This window comes from Anabrus simplex, chromosome 7 (genome assembly GCF_040414725.1).
Source record: "Anabrus simplex isolate iqAnaSimp1 chromosome 7, ASM4041472v1, whole genome shotgun sequence".
NCBI lineage: Eukaryota > Metazoa > Arthropoda > Insecta > Orthoptera > Tettigoniidae > Anabrus > Anabrus simplex.
The window spans coordinates 174,981,896-174,998,642 of record NC_090271.1 but is presented as its reverse complement, the minus strand read 5'-3'; the positions used below and the strand labels follow the sequence as shown (position 1 = coordinate 174,998,642).

The window sequence follows — 16,747 nt, the reverse complement described above, 5'->3', positions numbered from 1 at the left end:
AAACGCTGGCAACCAAGAATGAGCTAGCTATAAATTTATGATGTCCAATAACGGACCATTTATATTGGTATTATATAATTCTCAGTCTATCGTTCTTGTATTTCTCTTTTGTTTTCTTCGAATCAGTTCTGATTGTTCCCCTTCACACATCCTATAAACTTCTCACAGGCTAAGAGCATCACAGGTTTAAATATTTACCCATGATATTTAGGTTTTTTTTTTGCCTACTGGTTTAACGTTCCATTATTTATTTATTTATTTATTTATTTATTTATTTATTTATTTATTTATTTATTCACTCACTACAGCCCTTGAAGGGCCTTGGCCTACCAAGCAACTGCTGCTCAGCCTGAAAGCGTGCAGATTATGAGGTGTTGTGTGGTCAGCACGACGAGTCCTCTCGGCCGTTATTCTTGGCTTTCTAGACCGGGGCCGCTATCTCACCGTCAGATAGCTCCTCAATTGTAATCACATAGGCTGAGTGGACCTCAAACCAGCCCTCAGATCTAGGTAAAAATCCCTGACCTGGCCAGGAATCGAACACAGGGCCTCTGGGTAAGAGGCAGGCACACTACCCCTTCACCACGGGGCTGGCATTCACATTGCTGCTCTAGGTGAAACTAGACTAGCAAGAGAGGTTTAGCTCAGGATACAAGGCAGTGGATACACCTTTAGACTTGGTGTTGCATTAGGACCTGCTGTTATTGTCCCTCAAAGACGATTGTGCATGAGATCTTAAGCTTTGTTTAGCCTACTGGTTTAACGTCTCACTATTGATTTATTTCTTTATTTATTGAACCACTCTATCCCATTTAGTGCCAAGGTTATAAATGGTGCAATCGTTTACTACCTTCCATGCCTCCGAGAGCCTTAATGGCCTGTGTGGAGATTGTGGGCTTTTGTAGTACTGGGGTTGTGTATCACTACGTTAGTATTCATATTTTGTAGTTTGTTAACGTTTTAGACCTTAGAACTCGTGAATAATATTAAACTATTGAATGTAAAAATATACAGATTTTTTGTGTATTCCTTTGTTGACTCTGTTGTATTTTGACTAAAGTTTACAGTATTATTGTCTTTGAAAGTCACATAAATCTGTTCTAAAACTTTCATTATTTCAATTTAGAGCATGGGCCCTGCACCAAAATGGTGTGGCTTCCTAGACACTCTAACAGAAGAACTAGAGGAGAGTAAAACTGAAACTGTGTACGATGACTACAAATTCGTAACTGCCAGGGAGTTGGAAGACCTTGGACTTGATCACCTAATAGGTAATTATATCATTTCCTTACTATGTATAATAATAAGTACTAAACACACATGGTTTGTATGGTAGGTTTCAGTCAGCTTTGTATGCAAAGCTAGCAACATTGAAATGCCATTTGACCACTGAGACATCTCATGGTTTTACTGCAAAGCTTTCAGTCTTGTTATGCTTGTTATGCTTTCGATATTTGGAATATACAATACCTACTTCATACTTAATGATAGCCCTCTTCTTTGTTTTTCAACAGTGCTTGTTTTAAGTAACAGTAAATTGATCAGAACCACCTGCAATATGTGGGTGATAGCATTCACTTATTTATATTTCACTGAACTTGTTTTAAGTCTCAAGTGTAGTTGAATCCAATCAGTAATAATTGAGTTTTTTAATTAGTCTCGTAATCAATTACATTAGTTGCTGGGCCCCCATCAGGTGACTACTCGTACTGGGAGAAATACTTGCCTAATCAAGTATATGTGACAGATGCTTCTTATTTTTTCATCAAACCACACACTTAATACCTTGTTTCTTCCTAGAAACTCACAAAGCCGGTCCTTTCTTGGCCTGTTATCAGGAAAGTGTTTCTCTATTCTTCTTATCCTGTTGAGATAGCTCTGAACCACATTTCAGATATCAAAATCTCTTAGAGCCAAACCCCACTTTGCACACATCAGTAGCCCTTCAGACAATGTTTCCTCTTCTTTTTTGCTTAACTCTTATAGGTCCAATGAGGCTGACTCGACATTTCCATGCGTTGCACTGAGTCCAACATCTAGTTCAACTCTACACTAACTTTGCTTCGTTCATACTCGTTTTATAATGCAACTACCATCTACCGGCTAATATATGAACTCCATAGAGTTTAAGGAAGAATTTCCTGTTGTCAAAAGAGCGCACCTTACGTATTCCATGGAAATATTCATAAAAAATGACGAACGTGTGTTGGCAGTGTGATCATAACAACAGCTGTGTAATGACGAACGTGTGTTGGCAGTGTGATCATAACAACAGCTGTGTTTACATTCCGTAGTTGCTGCTCCCTGTTAGTCAGTGTATGCGTATTTCTTGAGATATATTTGTGATTTTCGAGAATAATATTGTGTAATCATGGATGAGAATGATATAAGGAGGCTGATAGATGAACAAAGTGGTGATGATGATTGATTATTTATGTGAATTAGATGATGGGTTTCGTGATTTGTCGAGTGAAAGCGATGGTATAAATTATGATAGTGTACTGAGTTAAGAGAGTTTTGATATGGAATGTAGGTTAAAAACTTCATTTTGTTCTGTATTGAACTGGGATTACAGTAAAATGAAAATGTTGAAGGTCCACCTTTTCAATACCATGAATGTTTATTGCTGTGAATATATATCACATAACGTTTAAAGAATATTGGTACTAGTTTCGACGCTCATTGCGTGTCATCATCAGCCAACAAATCAATTGAGCAAAATACAACTTATCAAATAGCAATATTTAACATATGATAGAACTACAAATGTTAAACTATGACTAGTTAAAATATAAAACACATGACAGCAAATACAAGGATTAATGTTAAAAGTTAAATTGTAACAAGTTAAAACAATGAAAGCAAATCAGAGAAGGTAACACAATTGTTAGGGTATGATACACGAGAAAATAGTCCAGCTTGAGGTGTATCTATATACAACACTTGAATGCACCTACTAAGGCAAATTTTAAATGTAACGTTAAAATGATGAGGGTATGGTGTGTATGACCATCTAAAACACATGACAGCACCTATAAAGTCACTGTTAGATTATAACCAGTTGAAATGATGAGGTGCGTCTGACCGTAAAATATAAAATTTTTGAGAATTTATCCCAGTTGTTGAGTCTTGATAAACAAGAGAATAGTCCAGCTTGAGGTGCATGGATCATAAGGTAACATATGTTATCAGTGGGAAGAATAAACCTTGTTCTCTTAAGTTGCAGTAATTAACAGGCTTAATTCAGGTGGTTTCGAAGATCGAGTATCTGTAAGGAAATATCAGGTTAACATGGTAACATATAGGACAGCATCAGCACCATATCATGCTATGAGTTGCTTCATCATATTAACTAACCTCTATGAGAACAGTTTTCCAGTAGCTACTGTCCGGCCCCATGGTGTAGGGGGCAACGCGTACGCCTGTCACCCGGCGGCCCCGGGTTCGATTCCCGGCCGGGTCAGGGTTTTTAAATTGTAATGATTAATATCCCTTGCCTGGGGACTGGGTGTTTGTGACGTCCTTAATCTTCCTTTCCTCACACACAACACTCCACACTACTGCCATTCCAATTACACGCAGGTTCATACAATATGGTGCCAGTCGATGCCCCAAACAAATAACATTTTTTTTAAAAAGCTACCAGGGCTATCCGTGATGATTTTTAAATGAACTACTGCCTGAGTGTAGTAAACGCATTGAAAGGTGTGATTTGCTCACGAACCAGGCTACAGAGTGTACTAATGAATGGAGACTTACAGTTGCACAAATGGAGGTTCAACAACAAGCAGATTCTGTGAGTTTTGGAGAAAGAGTGACAAGTTAACTCGGTTAGTTCTGAACAAGCAAGATGCTAGCGAGGCCTTTGGGCTGTTGTGGGATTTAACTTGAGACTGTTTGCAGCTTCAGATTGAGTTGCCGAAGCAGACACCAAAATCAAAAAGAAAAATCACGTCCAAAAATGCTCTGTGAGGCTCATCGGTCTAGTGCTAATCAAAGGAAAATTGTTAATGAAATGTTTGTGGATTGTGGACAGACTAGAATGAGATAAAACTCAGTCTCCAGAGTGCCTCCAGATTTGGAATGATTAGTATGGATCATTAGAACCACTAAACGAGGTGAAAATTATGAGAAACATGAATGCTTTCAATAGCACAAAATCTTTTTATTTATTTGGATTCAATGACACTTCCAAAAAGGCATTTGGAGTCTGTATTTTCTCTATTTATTGAATGAAAGAGGACGACCACATCTCTGATTTGTGCCTGAAGATCATCTCCTTAGCCAGGCTAGAGTTGGAGGCAAATCTCCTACTTGTACAACTTGTGAAGAGAACAAGAAAGCACCTTGGGAGGTAAAGTTGTTCAGGTACGACTATAGAGGAACAGCACGATTACATTGGAGTGGATTAGCATGGAACCATGGTTCTGCAAAGTCATGGTGCGGTTTCAGAGCTGTTTAACTTCTAAACCGTGCACAACACAACAGTGCAACCCACACCATATTGAAGAGAATCTCATCAAGTTTATGTATCCGTTTAATGCAGCAAAGCAGGTGGAGGGAGGGAGGAGGGAATGGAAATGTGTGTGTGCATTCAACAGTTAGTGAAGGTAGGATGCCACGCCAATCAAGGTGTTTCCTATGCAATAGTTTAAGTGCGTTTTGTTGGTGGCAAAAGTGTTCATCGCCATCAATTCTCCACAGACTGTTTTGAAAGTAACATTATGACATTTTCTAAAACAATCTAGCCACCCATTGCTAGCTACAAAATTCTCAACATTCAGTATTATTTGTGATTTCTCACGCCTTTTTTTGTAACATTGGCCCACTCACACACAGTTTCTTCGCTCGAGCACACTTGAACCACTTATATACTGCAATGTTCACTTCCACAAGAACTGACTTCTGCTTTCTTTTCACACCTCGATTCCTAATTTTCCTCCCACTCATTTAAATTTTCATTTCAATTCTTCACAATAGTATTTATTTGAGTTTTTCTGCATTTAAATTTTTTGGCAAGCTTTCTCACTGGAAGTCCTTTTGACAATTTGTATAATCACATTCTTCTTGTCTCAAAATCTAAACACACTTGTCCCTTGTTACTCATGTTTACTGGACAGCTGAAATGCTATGGTATTTCTGTCTCACTAATTAGCACGTGTACTGTAAGTCTTTTCCTTGTCAAATTGACTACTTGATCTTGACCTTATCAGCGACAATATGAGTTATGAATAGAATTATGCAAGATGGGTAGAAAATCCTTAGGTAACTTGGGAGTAAACAATCACTGGCAGCATTCCTAGGCAATTAGAATTCTCAGAATATACACCAGTAGTTAGAAAACATGACGGCCATTACAAAAGGTTTGGAAAGAGAAATGTGCAGAAGAATTAACTTTACAGCTACTATAGCATTCCTATGTAGCCTGCATTTCATTCTCTCCTTGAACTCAAAATAATACAAACATTCAAATGGGATTTCTCTACATTTACAGAATGGTTTTAAAAGAAAGGATGACATAGTCCAGTGTAAAAATATGTCCGGCAATGTGTAAAGTGTCCGCTTAAGACAAGTGGACAGGACTGATTGCAATGTCCGCTGTGCAGACTTAAAAATCTCCGCATAATGAGGCTAATTTAACATGTCTTGTATGAAGTAATGCGGTTCCGAGGAAAAATGTCTGAATAGAGAGATGGCCGCCAGATAAGGATGTTCGTTAAGGCAGTTTCGGCTGTACTTAGGCAGATATGTGTCTTCCAACACCACCATCAATCATGAAATCGGCAATTGAATATAAGCAGCATCACAATAATCTACCTATCGAACGAGTTGCGTTTGCAGTCTGGGTTGTGTAGATGTTAACTTGCATTTGGAGAATGGTGGATTTGAATCTCACTGTTGACAGCTTGGTTTCTCATTTTCACACCGGGCAGATGCTGTGATTGTACCTTAATTAAGGCTATGGTCGCTTCCCTTTCCTGTTCCATCTTTGGCATAAGACCTGTCTTTATCAGTATGACATAAAACAAATAGCAAAGAAAAGTATATATATATATATATATATATATATATATATATATATATATATATATATATATATATGTAGTATATGCACCACTCTGTTCATCACCTACTGTGGGATGGTTCTTTTCCCCTGGCCTGCAGGGTTTCATTATATAAATCTTAACTAGTACCAGTCGTGACCTATGGACTGCCTCCATGGCAGCACCACATACCAGTAGACTTTAAGAAACTGAAATGATTTTCCTACGATCGTGTTTACAGAAAACCAGTACAGACAATATACGTAGAGTTCATGCTTTATAGCATTTAAAAATCAGAGATTTAGCGTCTTGATTTCCAAATTTAACATTTTGTAGCATCTATATTTCTCAAATTTAGCGTTTTATAGAAAATTGGTTGAAAATAGGCATAATTTGATTGGAAAGTCAATATATCTGAATCACTTACATAAAAATGTTCCGATTTGTAAGTCTGGGCGTGCTGTTTGATCGTCACTTCACTTCTACCCATGGCTTCCCGACAATAAATCGCTTTCTTACTTTGAAACAGAACTAGTATTCAACACCTATGTCAAGAATAACAGACTATGATCAAGGGTCAACACAAAGTGATGAACGCGTGTGCTTGAATGTGCATTAAACTGTTTGATTGGTTGTTTGCACTTCTCTTTGACTGTTCAAAGATATTCCACACATTGAAAGATTTAAGCCACCATAATATTTCTTTCCCCTGAAGTAAATAACAACATAGCCTATATCTTATTTTTAAGAAAATGCATCGTTTTTAAAAAGGTATATTTTGCATAAAACTGAGTATTTTGCATCTATTTTACATAAATTGTATAATTTTGCATTTTGAACCAATTTTGCATTTTGTTGCTAATTCGAAATCGCTAAAAACCATTCGTAGGGGTCATATAAGATGAAGGCGCATACACTGACAAAGTTTCAACACATTTTGCATTTATCACAAATGCTAAAAACCACAAACTCTAAATATACAGAATGAGAAATTTCACCAACAGCTTGGATTGGGAAGGAGTTTGTTGGACACATTAAAACTAGGTAGACTGAAATTGTATGATCATATCAAGAGAGTGGCCCATAATAAAAAAAGAAAACAAGAATGTACTTCGATCAAATTGTTCCCAGTGAAAGACTATGAGGAAGGCCTAGAATTATTTTTGAAAAACAAATCTGGGGAGACTTAAGTCCAGAGAGATACAGGATGACAAAAAAAACAAAAAAAAAACAAAACAGGAAAAGCAAATATGGTTAGATCGAACAAACTGGAAGGGGCTCTATTATACCCATGCATAGCTTTCTGGAATGGAGAAATGATAATAATGATAAGGAAATCCATTGATGAAAAGTACTTATTTTCTTGTAGCTTCCTGTAGCGTACTATACCATCCTTTCAAATATTTTAAATGTTGTTATTATTACTGTTATTGTTATTATTGTTATAATAATAATAATAATAATAATAATAATAATAATAATAATAATAATAATAATAATAATAATAATAATAATAAAAATTATATTATATTATTATAATAATTATATAATAATATTATTATATAATTATTATTATTATTATTATTATTATTATTATTATTATTATTATTATTATTATTATTATTATTATTATTATTATTATTATTATTATTATTATTATATATGTAAATAAGAGAAATTCTTCTTTACATTACAGTGTTTTTCAATCTACATTTCAGGAACAAATCTACTCAGAGCTTATATGCATGGTTATTTCATGGATATACGGCTTTATAGGAAAGCAAAGTCTGCTGTAGAACCATTTGCATTTGAAGAATACAGAAAAAAGAAGATCCATGATAAGATTGAAGAGGAAAGATCAAATCGTGTTAAGCTTCAGGTAACAACTTAAAAAGACTGTTCATTTTAAGTGGTGGAAGCGCCTTTGATTTTTATGAATACTCTGTTAATGGCTTGTACATTGAGTAGTCAAATCATTATCAAAGATGATATTTTGATTAGATTGATATCAGATATCATTAAATTACTGTGAGCTGTTTTAATAAGGGCACTTGCATTCAATCTAGTACTATCATTATCACACTAGGGGTAATTGTTAGAAACATGTACAGTTAAAATGACCATCACAATAATAAATTAGTATTAAGATATTTAATTTCTCTGTCAAAATAATTCCCCCTTATAATTTCTGAACATCACAACTAACTACAATGAAATTTACATTCATACAGATATACTCGCTACCAAGTAAATGCCTGTGATGGTGGTGCTGCCTTTGGATTTCAAGATCATGGGTTCAAACCCAGCAGAAGTAGTCAGATTTTTGAAGGGTGGAAAACAGTTTGTTCAACACTCCATGCCAGACAATGTCGGCATGTAAAAGACATCCGGTTACACGTTTTGTTATAGCCAGCAAAATCAATTAAATACTCAGCCATAGATTGTGCAATACAGATTCGATTTTCTCTGCCATTTAGTATTTATTTATCATGTTAGAAGTGAGAAACATTACATTTAAGAGATAATAATACATATATACATACAATACTTTGAAAGAAGAAAAAACACACAAACTATACAGTGTGGTTAGAGGATTAGACTGTAGAGGACCAAAAGCTGGCTTGAACAGGTCTTCATCTGTACAACGAGCTGGGCATGCACCACATTGCAATAACTATGCTGTGGTCTGCTCATCTTCATATTCATACAAATTGAAATCTACCCTGAAGCCCCTCTTCTTCAGGTTTGGCCTGCATCTCGTGACATCTGAACACAGTCTGTCGAGCGACTTCCAAGTCAGTCCGCTATCTGACCAGGAGGGAAATGTTAATTTGGTATCATCCATTCATTTAGATGCTGGCTTCTTACCTGCCACTCTTTAATTCTTGCTTGCCACGATGTACCTGGAAGTGCCCCAGTAGATCTTAAGAAGTTTCTTATTGATCTAAGAAGTTGGCAAGCTGGTTGATAACCAAACAGAGGATGGACCTGAGATGTCATTGCCTTGTTCTTCTCTTTCCTGGCAGCTTTTCTCAACGGATGTTGGGAGGTGCAGTATCGGCAGGACAGTGGAACTTTCCCAGCAGTGTAAGACGCAGATAACCAGTGATAATTCGGCATGTCTTGTTGAGTGCCAAATCCATGGTTTTGGCATGGCAGGATTTATGCCATACTGGGCAAGGGTACTCAGCTGCAGAATTGCACAGCGCAAGAGCAGATGTCTTCACTACATCTGAATGTGCACCCAAGTTGTTCCATTAATCTTCCATACGATATTATTTCTAGCAGCAACATTCTGCTTGATATTCGAGCCGTGCCTTTGGATCACTCACCAACCAAGTAGTCTGGAAGGTTGTAAGTGATGTCAAAGTAATCCCTAGTGAAAATCAGGATGGAGACCACAGGCTGTTAGTTGCAGATATCACAAAGAGAAGGCTTCCTAAAGTCCACAGCAAAAGAACACCAAATATAAAAACTTGGAGGTTTTCTGAATGAAGGGTGAAGGAAATGTTTCGAGAGAATGTTCGGAAGATGTTACTGAAAGAAGATCTAAGAGCTGAACATAAGGAATGTAATAATCTGAGGAGAGCCTTGGTGAAGACAGCTGAGAGAATATAAGTCAATATAAGAATATAAGAGAGTCAAATAATATTAAATGTTTAACAATGAATTTATTGAAAACTACCTATTCAGTACTATTAAAATCTTAAGCATATGGTACATGTTTCACCTGTCATTGCAGGCGTCATCAGCCATAAATTCTAAACTCCAAGTCAGAGCTTTGAGTGGATGCTATACTAAAATGATTTTCAAGAATTAATTTTTTTATATAACAATTTGCACTTATGTACAAGAACATCATGGTCATATTTGGAGTGAACTGGCCGATCATGTCTTAAAGTTCTAATGGGACGTCCAATTCATCTTCACATCCAATGGAGATAATGTGAAGATATCAAATCTCATAATGCGGATAATGAGACGGCAATTGAAGTCAAGTGGAAATCAAAACATCTACACATTCTTTTTAGCTATATAGGAGATTAACGTGTGCTAAAACTATTCTTAACAACCACTTTTTACAACAATTTACACTAATGTATAAGAACATATGGTACATTTGGAAATAAAGAATAATTGTGCAGCCGCAAAAAAATTGCAGCATAACGAAAGCCAATGTTCGGCGTCTAAAAATGCGTACTCTACAACAAAGGCATTCATATGATTTTACAAAGCACTTTTTGAGCCTGATTTAAATTTTGTGAAGGAAAAGGTGGGGTTTGTCTTCGATTCGGAGAAATACAGTACCGGTACTGTAATTTTTTCAGAATGAAATTAAACATACACTTTCACATAGTATCGGATTTTGAAAAATAACAAACAAGTAAGCCGTAGTGTGTATATCATCCGTGGAAACACAAGTTTTGAACAAACTGATTGTCGTTTTATACCGATTTTCATGTGTATGGGGGTTTTTTCGACTTTTATACAAAAATCGGATATAACGACACACTGCTATAGCGAGTAAATTTTCCGCTGTTGTGAATTCTCGCTATAATGAACTTCTACTGTGTATAGGAGATCAAACACGTTCAGCTCATATGGTTTTTGGGATAGTCAGAATCTTCTATTCCTAGTGCCTTGCGAGTTCTCTACATGCTTACATATGAACCGTGCTTCTGATCTATGTTCCTATAATGCAAGGTGGAAATGAGACTGTCTTTGAACTGCCCTGTTGGATGACTGTGATTTCTGCTAGGTCAGTGAACTTTCCAAACATGATTTTACGGGCTGATAGACTGTCAATAGATGCAGTTCTTTACTACTGTCATTTTTAGGTGTGATTATTCAGTGGAGTTCACTTCTGAAGACCTTTCTGTGTTGTAATGTCCATTTTTTCTTGAGATTGTAATTCCGTAAAATTTTGTATCTACTGCTTAGTTTATTAACTTGTACTTAGGTAAGCTTGTCTTTTTCCTCCCCTTCCCTCTCCCTTCCCTGGTTCTTTCTTACTTACTTTCTTTCTTGTTTGGTTTTATAATGAAACAAAAAAAATGGGGTTTATGGTTGGGGAAAAAACTATATTTGTTTAGCTCAATGATGTTCAGTGAAAAATTCTAGGTTTCGTTTCTTTTGAATACATTTGTCATCAAATTTTTATTGTGGTTTTCTCTTATCTTAAATCTTAACCTATAGTGTTCCTCTCACTTAACTCAGCATACTCTGCTATTCTGATGCTCACACGTGTTACTTCCACTACGCTATTCTTGACACAGTGCAAGTCTGCAATCTGTATTATTGTTCGAAATACCATTATTACCTTGTTATCGTAGCAGGATCATTGAGCAATACTGTGAACTATTGAACATATGAACCTCCAAACCTTACTTTACAATAAATCAAATGGAACTTTATATTATAATAATTAAATGTTAGCAGAATTAATTAATATTGGGTGACATCATCAGGAGTGTGAGCAGGCTTTGAAGGCAGTCAGTTGACAGAACACGGCGAACATGAATAGAGCTGGAATGCGTGCGGGGTATTGGATTTTCAATAAGTATTGGCGATGAGGTGATTCAATAACAGTCGCCGAGAGAATTACGGTGTATTGCTGTAAAAAAGGTGAGTCCATAGTAGTAGTAGAAATGATGGAGGTTGTGTGCGTGCGGCAAATTTCCTCTTGCAGTATGCCAGTGATATGATGAGTCCGTTGCAGTAGGTTAGTATGGGTTCATAATAGGTTGAATATAATACTTTCTTGCATTTCTTTGGAACATCTTGGTTCCAGAAAATACCCCTTACACTCTGGTAGAAGCTGTTTGCTTGTATTCTTTTCCTAATTTCCTCGGTTATATTTTCACCTTTTGTGATCACACTTCCCAAGTACTTGAAGCTTTTAACCACTTCCAGAATTTTACCATTCAGTTTTATCTTTCCTCTTCATTCCTTCCTTCCTTCCTTCCCCTTGTCATCACTATTGTTTTGCTTTTCTCTGTGCTTACTTTCATCTTAAATTTTTCTATCTCTCAATTCCATACATCTACTTGTTTTTGCACTTCCGTTTCATCCTCACCCCATATCACTATATCATCTGCAAACAACATGGCTTTTGTTACCTGTCTTCCATGTCTATGACGAATAGTATGGGGGATAGTACACTTCCCTGTCGGAGACCAGTTTGAACTTCAAACCATTTTATTTTTCCTATACTAGTCTTCACACTACTAACACAATTTTTGTACATAGCTTTTATCATCTGCACTTGCACTCTTTTAACTTGCTTTTTCCTTTATGTGTTCTATATCAACTGTCAATAAATGTCAATAAATGTCATCACTATGCATTTTCCAAACTCCCATCTTTTCTCCATCATATATCTTAATGTAAAGATCAGGTCAGTAAGGATGATCCCTCTGTAGTTATTACATTCCTTTTTATCACCTTTTTACCGGGCGAGTTGGCCGTGCGTGTAGAGGCGCGCGGCTGTGAGCTTGCATCCGGGAGATAGTAGGTTCGAATCCCACTATCGGCAGCCCTGAAAATGGTTTTCCGTGGTTTCCCATTTTCACACCAGGCAAATGCTGGGGCTGTACCTTAATTAAGGCCACGGCCGCTTCCTTCCAACTCCTAAGCCTTTCCTCTCCCATCGTCGCCATAAGACCTATCTGTGTCGGTGCGACGTAAAGCCCCTAGCAAAAAAAAAAATGTTATCACCTTTTTTAAATATCGGGATAATTAAACCCTGTCCCCACTCTTCTGGGATCTCTTTCTTCCTCCAGATTATTCTAAATAATCTATACAGCCACTATAGTCCTATTGGTCCTGCTGCTTTTATCATTTCCGTAGTTAGTTCATCCACTCCTGCTGCTTTACTGCCCTTCATCTTTTGTATGGCTTCCTCTGTTTCTAACATCGATATCTTCTTTTCTTGTTCTTCTTCTTTCCCCATTGTTTCTTCTTGCTCCTTCTCATCTGCCACTTCACTGTATTTAATATTTAGTGTAGCATCAATTGAGCGCATGCACAAATAATAATAAGAAGAAGAAGAAGAAAAATGATAATAGAAAACTATCCATGTTGCGGCGTCTACACAAATAATAATAAAATACACTGACTGACAGAGCAAATGCAACACCAAGAAGGAGTGGTCAGAACTTTATGCCAATTGCAGGGTAGACTGACGTCACTGAGGTATGCTCATGATGTGAAATGCGCCGCTGTGCTGCGCACGTAGCGAACGATAAATGGGACACGGCGTTGGCGAATGGCCCACTTCGTACCGTGATTTCTCAGCCGACAGTCATTGTAGAACGTGTTGTCGTGTGCCACAGGACACGTGTATAGCTAAGAATGCCAGGCCGCCGTCAACGGAGGCATTTCCAGCAGACAGACGACTTTACGAGGGGTATGGTGATCAGGCTGAGAAGGGCAGGTTGGTCGCTTCGTCAAATCGCAGCCGATACCCATAGAGATGTGTCCACGGTGCAGCGCCTGTGGCGAAGATGGTTGGCGCAGGGACATGTGGCACGTGCGAGGGGTCCAGGCGCAGCCCGAGTGGCGTCAGCACGCGAGGATCGGCGCATCCGCCGCCAAGCGGTGGCAGCCCCGCACGCCACGTCAACCGCCATTCTTCAGCATGTGCAAGACACCCTGGCTGTTCCAATATCGACCAGAACAATTTCCCGTCGATTGGTTGAAGGAGGCCTGCACTCCCGGCGTCCGCTCAGAAGACTACCATTGACTCCACAGCATAGACGTGCACGCCTGGCATGGTGCCGGGCTAGAGCGACTTGGATGAGGGAATGGCGGAACGTCGTGTTCTCCGATGAGTCACGCTTCTGTTCTGTCAGTGATAGTCACCGCAGACGAGTGTGGCGTCGGCGTGGAGAAAGGTTAAATCCAGCAGTAACTGTGGAGCGCCCTACCGCTAGACAACGCGGCATCATGGTTTGGGGCGCTATTGCGTATGATTCCACGTCACCTCTAGTGCGTATTCAAGGCACGTTAAATGCCCACCGCTACGTGCAGCATGTGCTGCGGCCGGTGGCACTCCCGTACCTTCAGGGGTTGCCCAATGCTCAGTTTCAGCAGGATAATGCCCGCCCACACACTGCTCGCATCTCCCAACAGGCTCTACGAGGTGTACAGATGCTTCCGTGGCCAGCGTACTCTCCGGATCTCTCACCAATCGAACACGTGTGGGATCTCATTTTACGCCGTTTGCAAACTCTGCCCCAGCCTCGTACGGACGACCAACTGTGGCAAATGGTTGACAGAGAATGGAGAACCATCCCTCAGGACACCATCCGCACTCTTATTGACTCTGTACCTCGACGTGTTTCTGCGTGCATCACCGCTCGCGGTGGTCCTACATCCTACTGAGTCGATGCCGTGCGCATTGTGTAACCTGCATATCGGTTTGAAATAAACATCAGTTATTCGTCCGTGCCGTCTCTGTTTTTCCCCCAACTTTCATCCCTTTTGAACTACTCCTCCTTGGTGTTGCATTTGCTCTGTCAGTCAGTGTAAATAAGGAAAATGACACAGTAACGGCGATTTCACATCTAAGGTTGGAAACGTGGCAGTTAACTTAAAATAGAAACATACGCAAGGTAATTACAACTTACAGGCCTAACAGTGACAACTAAGGAAGGATTGTGGAACGTGTTGGAGCCCTATGAGGTCCATGGGAAGGTATGACACTATGGGGAAGGAAAGGTTCACGAGAATTACCCTCAAACTCTTAGTTATTAATATTAACAAATACAACTTCAAAAGAAACAAACAAAAGAATTGCAGATTAGCTGATACTTAACATATTAAAACTAAGGATGTTTAAATAGACTTTAAGAAAAGATACACATCCGCGAAACCGAAATAAAGACACAATCAGAATGCTTAAGTAAATTTGTAAAACACAAGGTATAACATAGAAAGGTTACACTGAGTTACAATATATTGTGAAAAACAAAATGCAGGTGACTGTCTGCAGAAAACACAGTCATTCAGAAAGTGAAATTAGTGACGACGGGAATCTAGGGCAAACTCTGACACGTTGAATTAAAAACATTGAAAATTACATTAAACAAGGAAATACCAAAACACTAGAAAGAATTAAATAACATCAACCAAATAAGAAAACCAGGAAACAGCACCTACCAAGAAGGAGAAGGGTTCCCCGAGGGGAGCGCTCACGAGAGCGGTCGGATGGAAAAGGCGGGGACGAATCCCATCGCGCACGCGAAGCCGGCAGGAGGTCAGAAATGGACCGATCACAAACAACCAATACGACACCGAATCCCTCTAGATTCCCGTTTTTCGCCAATTGGAAAGTCGTTATTCTGACCAATCCAATTACATGACCATATATGGTCATTTCCTAACTTGTTGAAGCAAGAGGAATTGCATCACCTAATCTCTCCACGTGCAGTACCTACAGATCAAAAAGTCATGCACCGCATGCATTTCAGCAAAGCACAGTGTTACAATTTTTGACATACAGAATATACAATGATAATACCTTCAGTTATTCTTCTTCATACAATAATAAAAAAAATTTCAATAAATTCTTCAAGTTACATGAAATTTGAATACAAAAATCACTTCAAAAATAATTCTCGCATCTTGCAGTGTTCATTTACAGTTCCAAATAACATCTTAATCTGTCAAAAAAAATGGTAAAACAACATATTAAGAAATACTATAATCAATGACTTTCACAAGTTCGTGAGTCCAAATTCTTTTCTTGATGTTTCTTAAACTAAAAGGTGAATAGTTGACATCTTCAAACTCAATAATATAATTTCACGAAACACAATGCTTATTTCCAGTTTTCTGTCCCACCACAGACTACATTTAGCAATTCTGAGAAGTATTCTTCCCATCTTTTAGTATTTCATCTCTTTGCATCAATATCTGCCCTGTTTCAGTTTTTGCAAATTTTGTATCTTCCATGTTTCAGAAATTATTCTTCACCAAACCATACAAAACCTTTTTACTTCCCTTTATATCCTCCTGTAAAGTTACTGTGAAACTTTTCCAGCTCTTCCGTTTCTCTTCTTGTACTATTATCTTACATACCTATTTGGCTTCTTTATATTTCTGCCAGTTCTCTGTACTATTGCTGCCTATCCACTTCCTCCAAGCTATTTGTTTCTCTTTAACTGCTTCCTTTACGCTGCTATTCCACCAAGGAGTCTCCTTTTCCTTTTTCCTCCCTGATAGTCTTCCACAGGTGTTTACTGCACACTTTACAAATCCATTTCTGAAACATGTCCATTCCTCTTCCACACTGTTTACATCATCTTTGAGAATTTCTTTCTTTAGATCCTCTTGAAACTTTTCCCTTATTTCTTTCTCTTTTGACTTCCATCCCTTTATTTTTCTTTCCCTTTTTTCTATTAACTTCGTTATTTTACCAAGTTTCAATTTGGCTACCACCACTTTATGGTCTCTGTCAAAATCTGCTCTTGGGATTGCTGTCACATTTTCCAGTTGTCTACGTTTCTCCTTCTCCACCAGAATAAGAACAATCATTATCTTTGTCTCTCTATCTCCCCAACCATGTCTAGTTATTTTTTGTGAGTTCTTTTTTCTAAACCACGTATTGCCAACAAAGAATCCTTTCCTTCTACAAAAATCTATTACCAAATCTCCTTCTTCATCTTGGTTTACAAAACTATAGGGACATATTATCTCTT

The 16,747-nt window shown here is 38.1% G+C and overlaps 1 protein-coding gene across 2 annotated transcripts in view; it reads left to right on the top strand.

Annotated features, from left to right (window-relative positions):
- l(2)34Fd (lethal (2) 34Fd) overlaps positions 1-16,747 on the top strand; it is a 169,564-nt gene that overhangs the window by 98,387 nt on the left and 54,430 nt on the right. For both annotated transcript variants that reach the window (XM_067151474.2, XM_067151473.2), the window contains 2 exons: positions 1,127-1,271; positions 7,763-7,923. In XM_067151474.2, coding sequence (XP_067007575.2) covers positions 1,127-1,271; positions 7,763-7,923 — 306 coding nt within the window. The remainder of the gene's footprint in view (positions 1-1,126; positions 1,272-7,762; positions 7,924-16,747) is intronic.